Source organism: Neoarius graeffei, chromosome 2 (assembly GCF_027579695.1).
Source record: "Neoarius graeffei isolate fNeoGra1 chromosome 2, fNeoGra1.pri, whole genome shotgun sequence".
NCBI lineage: Eukaryota > Metazoa > Chordata > Actinopteri > Siluriformes > Ariidae > Neoarius > Neoarius graeffei.
Genome location: NC_083570.1, coordinates 112874418 through 112888265, shown reverse-complemented (window position 1 = coordinate 112888265; position 13848 = coordinate 112874418). Strand labels below are relative to the sequence as shown.

Below are 13848 nucleotides of genomic sequence, written 5' to 3'. Positions count from 1 at the left end.
TGGAGGAAATTCAAGTCCATTGTTACCCTCCCCAGGAGTGGTCGACCAACAAAGATCACTCCAAGAGCAAGGTGTGTAATAGTCGGCGAGATCACAAAGGACCCCAGGGTAACTTCTAAGCAACTGAAGGCCTCTCTCACATTGGCTAATGTTAATGTTCATGAGTCCACCATCAGGAGAACACTGAACAACAGTGGTGTGCATGTCAGGGTTGCAAGGAAAAAGCCACTGCTCTCCAAAAAGAACATTGCTGCACGTTTGCAATTTGCTAAAGATCACGTGGACAAGCCAGAAGGCTATTGGAAAAATGTTTGTGGACAGATAAGATCAAAATAGAACTTTTTGGTTTTAATGATAAGCATTATGTTTGGAGAAAGGAAAACACTGTGTTCCAGCATAAGAACCTTATCCCATCTGTGTAACATGGTAGTGGTAGTATCATGGTTTGGGCCTGTTTTGCTGCATCTGGGCCAGGAAGGCTTGCCATCATTGATGGAACAATGAATTCTGAATTCTACCAGCGAATTCTAAAGGAAAATGTCAGGACATCTGTCCATGAACTGAATCTCAAGAGAAGGTGGGTCATGCAGCAGGACAACGACCCTAAGCACACAAGTCATTCTACCAAAGAATGGTTAAAGAAGAATAAAGTTAATGTTTTGGAATGGCCAAGTCAAAGTCCTGACTTTAATCCAATGGAAATGTTGTGGAAGGACCTGAAGCGAGCAGTTCATGTGAGGAAACCCACCAACATCCCAGAGTTGAAGCTGTTCTGTATGGAGGAACGGGCTAAAATTCCTCCAAGCTGGTGTGCAGGACTGATCAACAGTTACCGCAAACGTTTAGTTGCAGTTATTGCTGCACAAGGGGGTCACACCAGATACTGAAAGCAAAGGTTCACATACTTTTGCCACTCACAGATATGTAATATTGGATCATTTTCCTCAATAAATAAATGACCAAGGATAATATTTTTTTGTCTCATTTGTTTAACTGGGTTCTCTTTATCTACTTTTAGGACTTGTGTGAAAATCTGATGACGTTTTAGGTTATATTTATGAAGAAATATAGAAAATTCTAAAGGGTTCACAAACTTTCAAGCACCACTGTAGCTGAGAGGGAAATACAAACCTTTCACCAAGTGATTACTGCAAACTCTAGCATGCTTTGACTCGGCTCCCTTCGATTTCAGCGAGAGGTTCAAAAGCCACCTTTCTCCACGCCTTTTTTGCGAAATCCTGTGTTTGTTCACCATTTTTTATTAGTTCACGGGGAACCCTGAAGAAACTTATCAGTTTCACGGTTTGATTGATTCGAACAACCTAAAACAACGCAAGCGTAAGGCATTTTTCATACGAGCAATGCACCTTCTCCATACAAATGCTTTGTCAACTGAGCTTTGGTAGACCACCAGCTAAAGTTTTGAATAACTACTGAGGCGGATGTGACGTATTGTGAAACCCAAGAATTGGAGGAGTCAAATTTGGTTTCAACTTGCTTTGGTTTAGAGACTCATTTTTGTTTTAGATTTACTTGCACGTCGCTTGGAACTTTTATTTTGACATAGCCTTAGGTCACCTGTTCAGGCAAATGATGGTGTTTTCCATGTGCTCAATCTAGTCTCAGTTAGACAATGGAAGATGCTGGTGACCAATAGTCTTTACCATTTCCAATATATGCTTGAACAATTAGATTGAACTCTTCCATTACTTTGACTTCACCCTTTGGAACTTACACCTTTGGCAAATTCCTCTTTTCCTTCTGCCTGGCAACTCCATCTCCAGCATTCTTTTTCCAAGACAATATACCCTGGATCTCTCCTCTGTACATGTCCAAACCATCTCAATCTCACCTCGCTCACTTTGCCTCCAAGCCGTTCTACATGTCCTGTCCCTCTAACATACTTATTTCCAATCCTGTCCCACTTTGTCACTCTCAATCAGAATCTCAACATTTTCAACTCCGCTACCTCCAGTTCAGTTCAGCCTCCTGTCCTTTTCTCAGTGCTCAGGACAACTGGAGGAAAAGGTTTGAATTGGGTTTAATGGTGAATTTGTGGAGGTTCAGCGAGGTGAGTGCGCACAAAGAAATTGGATTCTGGACAGGATGACTCGGGCCCTTTAATGAGACAACGACTGAACTCACGTCTTTTCCAGGTGGACCCTCTCGTCCTGGTGGACCCTGTTTCCCTTCTTCACCCTGAAAGAAAGAGATTTAATTTACTCTTTGTATCTCACTGTGCTTTCCCCTGATGGAATGCATTGAACCTGAACATATGCAGTTCAATAAACCAGACTTTTCCATTTCTTCATCACTCCACAATGGTTTAGTAAAGTGCATTACTAACCTTTGACCCTGGTTCTCCAGGCTCTCCTCTGTGGCCTTTAAAACCCTGGATGAAAAGAGAAAGTGTAAAAATAAACCTTTTTTGTAGTTCTAATGAACAAAAAGTATGTTGGACCAGGAAGTCTTACAGGAAGTCCTCGGAGTCCATCTCTTCCTGGTGATCCAGGGTCTCCTGATTTACCCTGTGGGGCAGATTTAACATGTTTAAGTCACCTTTAACCTCCACAATATGATGTTTTTGTGCTCTTTATCATCATACAACACTGTAATACTGTGCACATAAGATATAAACATCTTACTGGCTCGCCCACTTCTCCTGGTCGTCCATCTTTGCCAGGCTTACCCATGGCTCCCTTTGCACAAATAAAAATATTTTACTATGTAAATAAATGTAATTAATCTCTTAATTTCAACCAGATGACATGACATGACACTCGTAGCAGCACTTTTTCCATCATTGATGTGTACATTATGTCTCCTGCATTAATATCCCAGCTAAAAAACACACATTTGAGATTTTTAAGCATTTTAAAAAATGATTTGGAAGGCCGATGAGCTGTTGCCATGGCATGGCATCCGTTGTCCACAATTCATTTAAATCATATCTCCTCCGTCAGTTCTGATGATGATGATGATGATGATGATGATGCCCTTTATTGTCACTAGTCACATGTACCAGCGAAATTAGCTGTCAACCTGTCCATACATATACAACATACAATTGACATAGGGTAGACAGGACAGGAAGACAGGGATGAAGATAAAAAGGAAACACAACATGAGGAGAGATAAGGAAAAAAAGAACCCCCCCCCACTATGCTCCTGTCAGGAGTACAGTGTGAGAACATTTAAAAACCTTTGCACATAAGCACACAACAACACAAGTACACTTTAAACACGGGACTTGAGGGGGGGAATCAGGGGTAAGGGGGGGAGGGGGAGGGAAGGAGGTAATCCAGCATAAGCAAGCAGCCGTCCGCTCCTGCAGCCATGAAGGCGCTGGTCACGCACCCGCTTGTGACACTGGGGGTAAAAATGGCGACCGTGGAAAGTTAGAGAAGGAATGCGAGGAATGCGAGAGTGTCTCCCAGCAGTGACCTTCAGGGGGAAATGTTGCCTCAGCAACGGCCTGAACCGAGGCCGGTGCTGTCTCAGGGCGCCGAATGTCGATAAGATATGAATTGTTTGGTCTTTCCAGATGCAGTCTTTGCACGTCCACACCGCTCGTCCATATTTGTCCATTCTATTCAAATTCAAATTGATCTCTGAAAAACGTATTCCTTGCAAAGCTGAAAGCTGCTCCGAGATAACAACCATTTTGTGGTTACAGTTCTGAATGTCCACAGTCTGAGTGCCAACAGCTTTGCCCACCACTCCAATCATATCGGGCAGCTTTGTGGGGCTTTGAACAGCTGTCACCGTTGTCTGATTTCCTCGATATACCAGGGCAATGCCTAATCCAATCAGCAAAAGTCCTGTAATCATGGTTCCGAATAGGTAGATATCTTCAATGTCCTCCACAGAAAGAATCGCCAGGCACACGACCCGCCACCGCTCCCACGCGTCCATCGTATAACCAGCCGCAAACGTTCCGGCAGGACAGATGGGTTCCCCCAAACCCAAAACTGTGTCAATTTCGTTAGGAGACCAGTTTATCAATTCCATGCTTTTTTTAGTTTAGAAAGTAATGCAGGAAGAGTCTCTCCAAAAAGTACAGCAAACGAGACAAGACACAGAATCACAAGCAGGGAAAAAAAGGAGGGAGAGGGAGAGCAGAGCACGGAGAGAAAAAAAGCATGGAGAGAAAAAAAATCTGGAATTCTCCACAGATTTCTATTCTGATTATTTAGTTTTAAAGAACTCGTCACTCCACACAAAACTTGGTCATTGTTTTTGTCAAATTCTTTGCTAACGAGTTCGCAATTAGGACAAATTAACAAATTTCCCAGGCCTCTCATTAGAATTGTATCTCCTCTCTGATTTCTCATCCAATTCCAGTTCTGATCAAGGTTTTGGGTCGATCTTCCCTCGAGGAGCAAAACTTGGTCGTTTGTTTTGTTTGTTGATTTTCCTGTTGTAAACAATTTGTTTACACCTTTGTTTATTTCCGGTTAAATTGTGTCACGTCCCTCATTTCTCAATGGATTTCAGTTCTGATTGTTTTATGTGAAAAAACTCGACCTTCTGCACAACCCTTGCTCGTTGTACTGTCATTTTTTTTGCTAACAAATTACTAATTAGGTCAACTTAACAACTTAACACATTGTCTTCTGACTAGACTTGAATCTCCTCTCTCATTTATTATGCGGATTCAGTTCTGATCAACGGTTTGGATCGATCTTCCCTCAAGGAACAAAATTTAGTCCTTTGTTGATGTTCCTGTTGTAAACAGTTTGTCATGGAGGTTGGTCCTCTCTCACATCGTCACATTTCGGTTCTGTTTGACGGTTTGGTCATCATGGCTGTTTTGATGGCAGGCCAGATGAGCTCCTACGCCCTTGATGTTCTGGTTACACTTTTTGTTCGACTGTGAATTAACTGTTTCTATCAAAACGATAATGTATTCGAATGAGTGCATTAATATTACTCTCAGAGCTTCTGACCAATCAGAACCCAGAATTCAACAGCACTCTGATCTCAGAAAAAAAAAATATATTAAACAATGTGCACCTCAGCACTAAATCTCTGTATGTAAGCACTGTTTCAGGGTGTAAGGCTGTTGTTAGATCCTAATGAGCCTCGATACGAGCGTCCAGTAGTAAAACACAGACATTTAAACCAGTAGATAAAAGACTCAATACAAGGCAAATGATCAGGGAAACATATTTATGGGCTATTTTTAAACACAATTAAGTCATAAACATATCCCTATATAATAATTTAGAAAGGAAAGAGCATTTAAAATGAGGCAGTTGGTGAAAACTGGATAATTTAAAAGGTTATCAGAAAACCACTGAAGTGTTAATTCCTCACCATTAAGCCTGGGAGACCTGGAGGACCCTCAATTCCTTTCAGTCCCTCTTTACCCTGTTACACACACACAGCCATGAATTAACCACACCAACACAATATACCACTTTTACTATATTAGCTACTGAATACCAACTAGCTATGTTCAAAAGAGGTGCAAAAACTTTTGTAATTATGATACAGTGACAAACCCCTGCTTAAGTTACACAATCAATACTTAAAATATACAATATTGCGCTGGATTTTACCTTTTCTCCAGGAGGACCAGGGGGTCCCGGGTTGCCGTCGTTACCCTGCAAACATAACCAGAGGTATGAGATGCTACAGAGAGGTCAGATCACATTTCCCGCCTTTAATGACACTGTACAGCCAGAACCGATCAGATCACAGTTCTCGCCCCTAATGATACTGTACAGTCAGAGCCAATCAGATCACAATTCCCGCCCCCATTGATACTGTACAGCCAGAACCAATCAGATCACAGTTCCCACCCCAATGATACTGTACAGCCAGAACCAATCAGATCACAGTTCCCACCTCTAATCTCACAGTAGCCAATCAGATCACAGTTCCCGCCTCAATTATACTGTAGAGCCAGAACCAATCAGATCACAGTTCCCACCTCTAATCTCACAGTAACCAATCAGATCACAGTTCCTGCCCCAATTATACTGTAGAGCCAGAACCAATCAGATCACAGTTTCCACCCCAAATGATACTGTACAGCCAGAACCAATCAGATCACAGTTCCCACCCCAATGATACTGTACAGCCAGAACCAATCAGATCACAGTTCCCACCTCTAATCTCACAGTAGCCAATCAGATTACAGTTCCCGCCCCAATTATACTGTAGAGCCAGAACCAATCAGATCACAGTTCCCACCTCTAATCTCACAGTAACCAATCAGATCACAGTTCCCGCCCCAATTATACTGTAGAGCCAGAACCAATCAGATCACAGTTTCCACCCCAAATGATACTGTACAGCCAGAACCAATCAGATCACAGTTCCCACCCCAATGATACTGTACAGCCAGAACCAATCATATCACAGTTCCCACCTCTAATCACACAGTAGCCAATCAGATCACAGTTCCCGCCCCAATTATACTGTAGAGCCAGAACCAATCAGGTCACAGTTCCCACCTCTAATCTCACAGTAGCCAATCAGATCACAGTTCCCGCCCCAATTATACTGTAGAGCCAGAACCAATCAGATCACAGTTCCCACCTCTAATCTCACAGTAACCAATCAGATCACAGTTCCCGCCCCAATTATACTGTAGAGCCAGAACCAATCAGATCACAGTTCCCACCTCTAATCTCACAGTAACCAATCAGATCACAGTTCCCGCCCTAATTATACTGTAGAGCCAGAACCAATCAGATCACAGTTTCCACCCCAAATGATACTGTAGAGCCAGAACCAATCAGATCACAGTTCCCACCCCAATGATACTGTACAGCCAGAACCAATCAAATCACAGTTCCCACCTCTAATCTCACAGTAGCCAATCAGATCACAGTTTCCACCCCAAATGATACTGTACAGCCAGAACCAATCAGATCACAGTTCCCACCTCAATGATACTGTACAGCCAGTATCTGTCAGATTACAGTTCCTGCCCCCAATGATACTGTACCACCAGAACCAATCAGATCACAGTTCCTGCCCCCAATGATACTGTACAGCTAGTACCGATCAGATCACAGTTCCTGCCCCCAATGATACTGTACAGCCAGAACCAATCAGATCACAGTTCCTGCCTCTAATGTCACAGTAACCAATCAGATCATTTTCTCACCATAGTGCTCAATAATAATGACACAGTAAACACAGACCACAGTCCAGACTCTCCCAATACCATGGTAACCAATCAGACCACAGATACCCACCCTCATAACAAATCAGAACATGCGCAAATCCAAAAAACCCGCTGTAACCATTCAGAAAACAGTTCCTGTCCATAATCACAATGTTTTAAATGAAAATTAAGGCTGCATTAAGGAAAACATTTAAATGTTTGTTTGTTTGTTTGTTTGTTGGAAATTGGCAGATCAAACAAAAACAAGCAAGCAAACGAAAATATGCAAATAGATGCTAATCATTGGCTGTGAAAATCTCTGGACTATATCATGAGACTTACAGGTTGTCCAATTGTTCCAGCTGCACCTGGAAAACCAGGAGGCCCTGGAGGTCCCTATAAATAAATAAATACATAAATAAATGATAGCAAAGCATAATAGTAAACAGATCAAACACTCATCTTTATGTTCATATAACTGAGTAATGCACTTGTACCTTTTCACCTTTATCTCCAGCTGCTCCCGGGGAGCCTCGGTCACCTTTCACACCCTGAGTTTATAACAGAATTATTACAGGTTATAATAGCCTTAAGTCATTCTGTATATATTATCAAGATAGTTGCTTTATCTCAGGATGTGTATGAGTAATTCATATGCAGATGTATGTTTACGGAAAGTCTGATAAGGTCTAAATCATTTGAATAATTAGTAATGGGATTTAAAAATAAAAATATGTGCATAAGCAAATTGAAATAAAATGTGTAAAATAAATATCTAATAACATTAAATATTTAAATATTTTTTTTTTAATTTGAGAATAAGTACATATAATTTAAAATTAAACAGTATAACAATCACTATGCTATTGTAATAACCACTAATAATTAATACATTAATTTTACATAATAAAATATAAATTATTACATAATACTGAATAATATTATTTTTCTGGAATTGTAAATTGTAACATTATAGGTTCAGGTGATTATTCCAATGAATAGGTTATTTTTACGTTATTAGATTCTATTTTGTTTTTGTACCTTGCTTCCCTCAGCTCCAGGGCGTCCTGGGGGTCCTACAGGTCCGGGTTCACCCTACAAACAACATCATTAATACAAATTTTAAAAATCCAAATACAATTTGATATTCAAATGCAAAAAGCTATATTTAAATATTGCATACATTATATATAATATTATATCATTTACATACAATTGAACAAAAAAGTAACCCTTTAAAGTCTCAGTGTATTATTCACATACTCCCCTGAAAGCAGATTGTTCAGTAACTGAAATGAAGCTAGCAGGAATGGGATGTACCAACCTAGTGGACTACAGAAGGTATACAACACTAACTCTATGTTGTGAGTGTATGTACATCGTAAATAAGAAGCCATTTGTGATTAAATCTCACTTCAGTGAAGAAATGATTCCTGTGTAAAAGTGAGTCACACTCGTAGCTCTACACTACAGTGATGTAATCAGATAGTGAGGTGTCCTGCAGCGTTACCCGATATCCATCCTGTCCGTTTTTCCCTGGCAGTCCAGCAGAGCCTTGTTCTCCTGGAATTCCTGGGATTCCTGGTGGTCCAGTAGGTCCAGGTGGACAGTCTGAACAAACACCCTACAGACCAGAAACACACACTGAGGTTAGGGTAATGAGGAACAGGACATAATACTACAGTAAAATATAGACACTGACGGATGGATGGATGGATGGATGGATGGATGGATGGATGGATGGATGGATGGATGGATGGATAATTGGGTGGCTGGTTTGTTGGATAGATAATTGGACGGATGGACCGATGGTCTGTTGGATGGATGGATGGATGGATGGATGGATGGATGGATAAAAACTGAATGGATGAGTGGATAGATGATTGGATGGATAGATAATTCATTGGATGGATGGATGGATGGATGGATGGATGGATGGATGGATGGATGGACAACTGAATAGATAGAAAACTGAATGGATCGGTGGATGGATGACTGGATGTATGGCTGGATGGATAATTGAATGGATGGAAAATTGGATGGATGGATGGATAATTAGAGGAATGGATGGATGGATAATTGAATGGATGTGAAAGTGGATGGATGGATGGATGGATGGATGGATGGATGGAAAACTGAATGGATGAGTGGATGGATGATTGGATGGATATAATTAATTGGATGGATAGACGGATGGATGGATGAATGGACAACTGAATAGATAGAAAACTGAATGGATGGGTGGATGGATGATTGGATGGATGGCTGGCTGGCTGGCTGGCTGGCTGGATGGATGGATGGACAACTGAATAGATAGGAAAATGAATGGATAGGTGGATGGATGATTGGATGGATAGATAATTGAATGGATGGAAAATTGGATGGATGGACGGATGGATGGATGGATGGATGGACAATTGAAGAGATAGAAAACTGAATGGATGGGTGGATGGATGATTAGTTGGATAATTGAATGGATGGAAAATTGGATGGATGGATGGATAATTGAATAGATGGATGGATGGATGGATGGTTTGTTGGATGGATGGATGGATGGATGGATGGATGGGTGGGTGGATGGTTTGTTGGATGGATAATTGGATGGATGGATGTTTTTTTGGATGCATGGATGGATTGATGGATGGAATGATGGATGAGTGTGTGGCCATTACCTTCAGGTCTAACTCAGACAGATCTGCAGCTTTACCCTATAATAAACATAATATAAACATAATTATGATGTCATTATTCTCAATATCATCACACACACACACACACACACACACACACTGAAAACAAGAGTCTCTCACTCACCGGCTCTCCCTGAGCTCCTTTCTCTCCAGGTCTTCCTGGTAAACCCTGAGCAGATCACAGATTATTTTTAATCTCTCTGATATCTGTTATTACACTCATATTTACTGAGGTTAAGACTGTTCTCCCCAGTGGAAGTGAAAGACTCCACACATATAGCTACATTCTTTAGTTTACTTGCTGCAAGCTACTCTGTGCTTACGTTGTGTCCAGAAGGCCCTTGAGGTCCTGGTACACCCGGTGCTCCTCTCGGCCCCTATAGCAGCGGGACAGAAAACGATTAGAGGATCGACAGCACTGATTCCAGACAGGTGTGAACTGAGATCTGTTTATAACTGTCTTATTAGGGTTCGCTGTATATTTACACTCGTGCAGATTTACTCTGTTACTCTTACAGGATATGATAGATGGATGGTTGAATGAATAGAAGGATGGGTGCACAGGAGAGTGGATTAGTGGATGGATGGATGTGATTACAAGGATGATAAAGAGATGGATTGATGGATTTAAAGGAAAAAATGGATGTATGAAAAGTGATTTGAAACATGATTGTAAAGTTAGCATGCTGCTTACCACTGCTCCTACTAGTCCAGGGGGGCCTGGTGGTCCCTGTGAGAGAGACACACACACACACGGGAAACTGGATATGTGTCTTTTCAATTTAAATGAGTTTGCAGGTACAGATGAATGGATGTTTATACAGTATGTGCATGTACCATACATGTGTGTGTGTGTGTGTGTGTACATACAGCTGGTCCGGTCTTTCCCTCTCCTGGAGGACCTCTGTCTCCTGGCATCCCCCGTATTCCTGGATTTCCTGGTGGGCCCTAAAATGCGCGCGCACACAAACAAAAGTATCACAGTTACCGTAAATGCATTAAAGGATATGGGACATGGATTTTTACCTGTGCATAATTATCTATAAAGGACATAAGAAATGCCATCTAAATCACTGCAGGGCATCAAAAATGTGAAAATCATCACATTATTCAAGTTTTTCTATACATCAGCGTAAAACAAGGATTCGTAAATGAGCTAGGCGGTCACGTGACCCGTGACGTCACAAAAACTTTCCAAGGAGCCAGCGCTTGGGAATCTAATGTAAACAGGTTACCGAAATGGACACCATCGACAGTGACATTCCCGATGTTTCACAGAGATGTGAAGTTAGACCCTATCAATTCGAACCGATAGCTGGAAATTCACATGAACATGGATCTTGTCTTTACTCTGACGGGTCAGATGGTTCTGAGAGTGAGAGTTCATTCAGTCCCCATGAAACTGAAAGCGGTCGGCTCGATAACACTTCCTGGTAAGTTAAAAACAATTCTGCTCAAAGGCTAATGATCTGTTGAAAGAAGTATTATTTTTGTATCATACATTGAAAGTTCATCATAGATCTAGCTAAAGTCCGTTGCAAGCTAGTTTTTTTTTGCTGATATTTTTCGAGATTGATTGAGATACAATGCTTCCAGAGTCCGAGATGAAAACATTCAAAATGGCGAAACGAGTCAGAATTATGATAATCAATAATTGATACACCCAAAATTATAATACTAATCCTTACCTCGGCTTTCAGTCGCTTAGCGCAGAGGTCTTCAACAGGGGGGTCGCGAAATCGCACCGGATCACTCATATCAACAAAAATATTCCTGCCCTGTCCCCTGGCCTCCGTGCAGGGATGCAAACAGCGCGCCTTTCGGCGGATGCCACCTTTTTCACGGCTGAATCGCGCAGATCCGATTAAAAAAAAAAATAAAAATAGCGATGTTGGTTCATGGAGCATGAGGCATGAAGTGTAAGGATGAGAGAGAGGCGGTTTGGGTCAGGAAGCTGCGCGCATTTGTGCAGCCTGGCGCAGGTGTGCGCGGCTTCCCGATTTGAACTGTTTTTTTTTCTCATCCTTATGCTTCCTGTTTCATGAATTAATATCGCTCAGTACCTGAGTATTAATGTTGAAAGAATCCTCAGTGAAATGGTCCGAATACAGTTTGTGGGAAACAGTAGGTGCAAAGTTTTTTTCAACAGGTGTTCTGTAAAGTTGTCCTACCAAGCCTACTGCGCATGCGCAAAGCCTACTGCGCATGCGCAGGTGAGCCCACACTTTCCTCAGCTTCGGGTCCTTGGGGAATGCAAAAAAACCTTACTCCAGGGCATTTCCCATTGGAATTATTGCAACCATAAGCAGCACAATACACCATGATGTCCAATGTACTTTAAAGACTATAAAAACAATTTTCTTGTCATCCACTTCTCCATTCATCTACCCGCTTGTGCTGTGCCCGAAAGTTTTTGTGACATATGATCACGTGACAGCGGCTCTTCCGGTTGCAAAAAATGCATATCGGAAGTCGAGCAGAAATGCCATATAATCATCACGAATATAACGATTTTGCTGAATTTAATAGATGATTTTGTATTTGTTGATGCAATTAATTCATATTTTTAATGGAAAGAAACTGATATAGCGTGCATTTATGTTTCATGTCCCATATCCTTTAACCAACAAGCAATTACAGTCATTGCTATATTACAAATGTTTAAGCATTATAACTTTTACATGACTGCTTTGGCTCTACTCTGGAAAATATGGCAAATCTGTACATATCACCATGGGGCATTATCAATAATTACAATAATTATCAATAATTATACTCGTTATATACTGAAGAGTTTTATGACTGAGAGTGTAGTGAGATCAGAGCCTGAAAACTGTCCTAAAATGTACCTTCAGTCCCGGAGCTCCAGGCATTCCTGGGGGTCCTTCATCCCCCTGTAATTAAATAGAGCACGTTAGAAGTGTGTGTACTGCTGTATTATACACTATCAACATAACCCAACCCAACACACACACACACACACACACACACACACACACACACTCTGCTGTATTTGTTCTTGTGTAACCGATAGAACTGTAACTCTATTCACTGGAATGTGTGTTGTTGTTGTTGTTGTTGTTGATTACGCAGTGTTACTGGATGCTCGATTCTGATTGGTCAGTGATGTCATTCTGTGGTCTGTTATTTCTGTTTAATACACTGTTTCTCCCACAGACCGCATCGTTAGCAGAAACAATGAAATCATTTTAAATCCATATTCTGTGTCTGATTCCTTTTGTCAGTAGGGATGTAGTGAGCAGGATACGTGGACAGTGAGATGGTCATTATCACAAAATAAGCCCCTTTCGGGTGACCCTGACTCCTGTGTCACCCTGTCGGGGTTTATTTCAGGATAATAACCGTCTCGCTGTAAACTATTCCTGACCTATTAGTGCCATACCTTCACTCCATCTTTTCCTTTCCCTGGTGGTCCTGCTTCACCTCTTAGACCAGGCTCTCCGGGCAGACCAGGGGGGCCTGCATGACCCTCTTTACCAGGGTCTCCCTACAGAGAGAGAGAGAGAGAGAGAGAGAGAGAGAGAGAGAGAGAGAGGTTAGTTAATTAATTAATCACCCAAGTACTGATTACACATTGACTGTATCTGTCCATCTATGTCTGTCTGTCTGTCTACACATCTATCTATCTATCTATCTATCTATCTATCTATCTATCTATCTATCTATCTATCTATCTGTGTCTGTCTGTCTGTCTGTCTGTCTATCTATCTGTCTGTCTACACATCTATCTATCTATCTATCTATCTATCTATCTATCTATCTATCTATCTATCTATCTATCTATCTATCTGTCTGTCTACACATCTATCTATCTATCTATCTATCTATCTATCTATCTATCTATCTATCTATCTATCTATCTATCTATCTATCTACACATCTATCTATCTATCTATCTATCTATCTATCTATCTATCTATCTATCTATCTATCTATCTATCTATCTATCTATGTGTCTGTCTACACATCTATCTATCTATCTATCTATCTATCTATCTATCTATCTATCTATCT

General features: G+C 41.1%; 1 protein-coding gene across 1 annotated transcript in view; it reads right to left on the bottom strand.

The window, feature by feature from the left end:
• The window catches only part of col22a1 (collagen, type XXII, alpha 1), a 174953-nt gene that overhangs the window by 19682 nt on the left and 141423 nt on the right, over positions 1-13848 (bottom strand). Inside the window, exons 38-54 of the mRNA XM_060911490.1 lie at positions 13217-13321; positions 12663-12707; positions 10684-10761; positions 10508-10543; positions 10137-10190; positions 9938-9982; positions 9796-9831; positions 8634-8747; positions 8165-8218; positions 7621-7674; positions 7466-7519; positions 5565-5609; positions 5320-5373; positions 2646-2699; positions 2475-2528; positions 2348-2392; positions 2146-2199 (exon numbers count right to left, since the gene is read on the bottom strand). Of these exons, the coding sequence (XP_060767473.1) occupies positions 2146-2199; positions 2348-2392; positions 2475-2528; positions 2646-2699; positions 5320-5373; positions 5565-5609; positions 7466-7519; positions 7621-7674; positions 8165-8218; positions 8634-8747; positions 9796-9831; positions 9938-9982; positions 10137-10190; positions 10508-10543; positions 10684-10761; positions 12663-12707; positions 13217-13321 (981 nt within the window). The remainder of the gene's footprint in view (positions 1-2145; positions 2200-2347; positions 2393-2474; positions 2529-2645; positions 2700-5319; positions 5374-5564; positions 5610-7465; positions 7520-7620; positions 7675-8164; positions 8219-8633; positions 8748-9795; positions 9832-9937; positions 9983-10136; positions 10191-10507; positions 10544-10683; positions 10762-12662; positions 12708-13216; positions 13322-13848) is intronic.